The sequence below is a fragment of the Penaeus chinensis genome, chromosome 17, assembly GCF_019202785.1.
Source record: "Penaeus chinensis breed Huanghai No. 1 chromosome 17, ASM1920278v2, whole genome shotgun sequence".
Taxonomy (NCBI): Eukaryota; Metazoa; Arthropoda; class Malacostraca; order Decapoda; family Penaeidae; genus Penaeus; species Penaeus chinensis.
In genome coordinates this window covers 13476291-13478790 of record NC_061835.1, presented here as the reverse complement: position 1 = coordinate 13478790, position 2500 = coordinate 13476291, and the positions used below count along the sequence as shown (strand labels likewise).

Sequence of the window (2500 nt, the reverse complement as noted above, 5' to 3'; positions counted from 1 at the left end):
TATTGGAAATGAAGTGATAGGAATGATGACAATGCTGATAACGAAAGTGATACTTTAATAATGCAGTAATAGTAAACATAGCATTAGCTGTAGTAGTGATATTAATAATGACAGCAATATTGATAATAATATTACTAGTAATAGTAATAGTAATAGTTGCTGCTGCTACCACGAATACTAACAATAAAAATTATAATAATTTTGCTAAACTGTGACAGTAAAATTGACAGTCACCGGCAGTAGTAGTAGTAGTAATAACAGTTGTAGTAATAATAATGATAATGATGATAATACTTTTGATTATCATTACTTTTATTATCATCATCATCATTTGCAGTAGTAATATCATCACTATAATTATATCAGGAACATCACCAAACAGACAAACAACAAACAAACAAACAGCAAACCAGAACAGAACTCACATATTTGCACAAGGATACACACACGAGATTCGAGAAAGATAACTCACACACGCACACAAAAAAGGCAACAAAAATTTAGCAAAGACGGATTTAATAGCTAAAACACACCCGGAGTCGAGTGTCAGGGTGCTGAGTCAGGGTGAAAGTGAGACGGGTTAGTATTCACGCGGATGTGGACCCTCCTCGTCTTCCCCCCTGGCGGATGCAAAGGGAACTAATTTTTTGTGGGGGATGGAAAAAAAATGGTGATGGGGATGGTGATGATAATGATATAGAGCAATAATGATAATGATGATAATGATAATAATGATGATGATGATGATGATGATGATGATGATGATGATGATGATGATGATGATGATGATTGATGATGATGATGATGATACTGTTGTCATAACAAATAATAGTAATTATAATTACAACACTAATGATAATGATAATAATAAAGATAATAATAATGATAATAGTTATCATTATAATTATAATAGTTATGATAATGTTAATATCATTTTTGTTATTATCACTTGATATTGCTATTATTAATGCTTTTATTATTATTATCATTATCATATTATGACTATAATTATCATTATTATCACAAGACACAAGGAAACAACAACAAACTTGATAATAGTAAAGATAATGAAGATATTCATGACAATAATAATGGTAATGGTAATGGCAGTAATGATAATGATTGCAATAATGAAAATGATTATAATAACAATGATATTGAAGGTAATATAATGACAATGATACTACTACTGATAGTGAAAATAACAGTAATGATCACTTCATTACAAAACGAAAAGAATTGTAAGGACATTTCACAATCAGAATTAGCAACTACTATGAGAGGCAAGAGAGCTTAATATTACGGCGAAATCAAATTACCACTTACACAAATTGAATTAATATCTGCAATCACTGAGGACATAAAGGGCTTTGGAAAGTTAGGGAAACGTTTTAGTAGATTATGGTTATTACTGGTGTTAGTATTGTTATTATTGTTAATATTGTTGTTGGTAGTATGTTTTTATTATTGTTGCTATTATTATCGTTATTATTGTTGTTGATATTAATATGATTATTGTTCATATTGTTATTATTATTATTGTTGTTGTTGTTGTTATTGCTATTGTTATTATAATTGATATTACTGCTGTTATTATTATCATCATTATTATTACTATTATTAGTAAGAATGATAGTGGTACCAATAGTAATGATAATTATTTTCTCTTTAGAAATGATGGATAATTGCATTTGATGCGTTTTGATTAAATACACATCACATACGATAATTATCTTCCCACATGTTTAAAAGTGGAATTATACCCAGCTGATATTTCGTGCACGAATCAAATAATTTATTTCCCACTTAATAGCCAAATATATCCAGAAAAAAATATACACGAACATTTCTTTTCTCCCCGTAGGTGCTGAGTCTCGGTGGCGGTGCCTTGTGCTGCCTCCTGGTGTCAGTCGACAAGCTGACGGAAGTGATACAGGCGGCCTACAACACATACCATGATCTGCAGAATCCCATTAAAGTTTACGGCACAAATGGTACTGAGACAGGTGAGGGAATGAGAGAGAGGGAGAGCATGGTGACGGTCATTTGGCAGAAAGAAATGTATTCTGTGTATGTGTATATATATATATATATATATATATATATATATATATATATATGTAGCCATTTTCTGGATACTAGAAAAGAAAACGAGAAGCCGCAAGTCTGAGTATGGAAGAAAATGGGAAACTGACATTGTATAATAAAATGTGAATATTTATCCCTATAGTTCGCCTATGATAAATATTCTCGAGGTTTCATGACTACAGAGTTGATCCCTGATAACATCATACAACACACTCATAATAAAACTAACCAAAATACAATGGAACTTCTCGTAATTATCTCAAACAATATGTACTTACCTATGTTTATACCTTTCAGGACCTGGAGAGTTAAATCTGGAAGATCCTGTGCTAATGTACATTGAATGGGGAGTCATCGCCACGCTATTGTTTATGTTCGTGTGTACAGTCGTGGATGTACTTCTCATTGTGGC

The 2500-nt window shown here is 31.4% G+C and overlaps 1 protein-coding gene across 4 annotated transcripts in view; it reads left to right on the top strand.

The window, feature by feature from the left end:
• Positions 1-2500, top strand: part of LOC125033903 — an 88450-nt gene that overhangs the window by 80455 nt on the left and 5495 nt on the right. For 3 of the 4 annotated variants that reach the window (XM_047625480.1, XM_047625478.1, XM_047625479.1), the window contains exons 3-4: positions 1865-2006; positions 2386-2500. The exon at positions 2386-2500 is cut by the window's right edge and continues 10 nt beyond it. In XM_047625480.1, coding sequence (XP_047481436.1) covers positions 1865-2006; positions 2386-2500 — 257 coding nt within the window. The remainder of the gene's footprint in view (positions 1-1864; positions 2007-2385) is intronic. The other variant, XM_047625481.1, reaches the window with a different exon arrangement.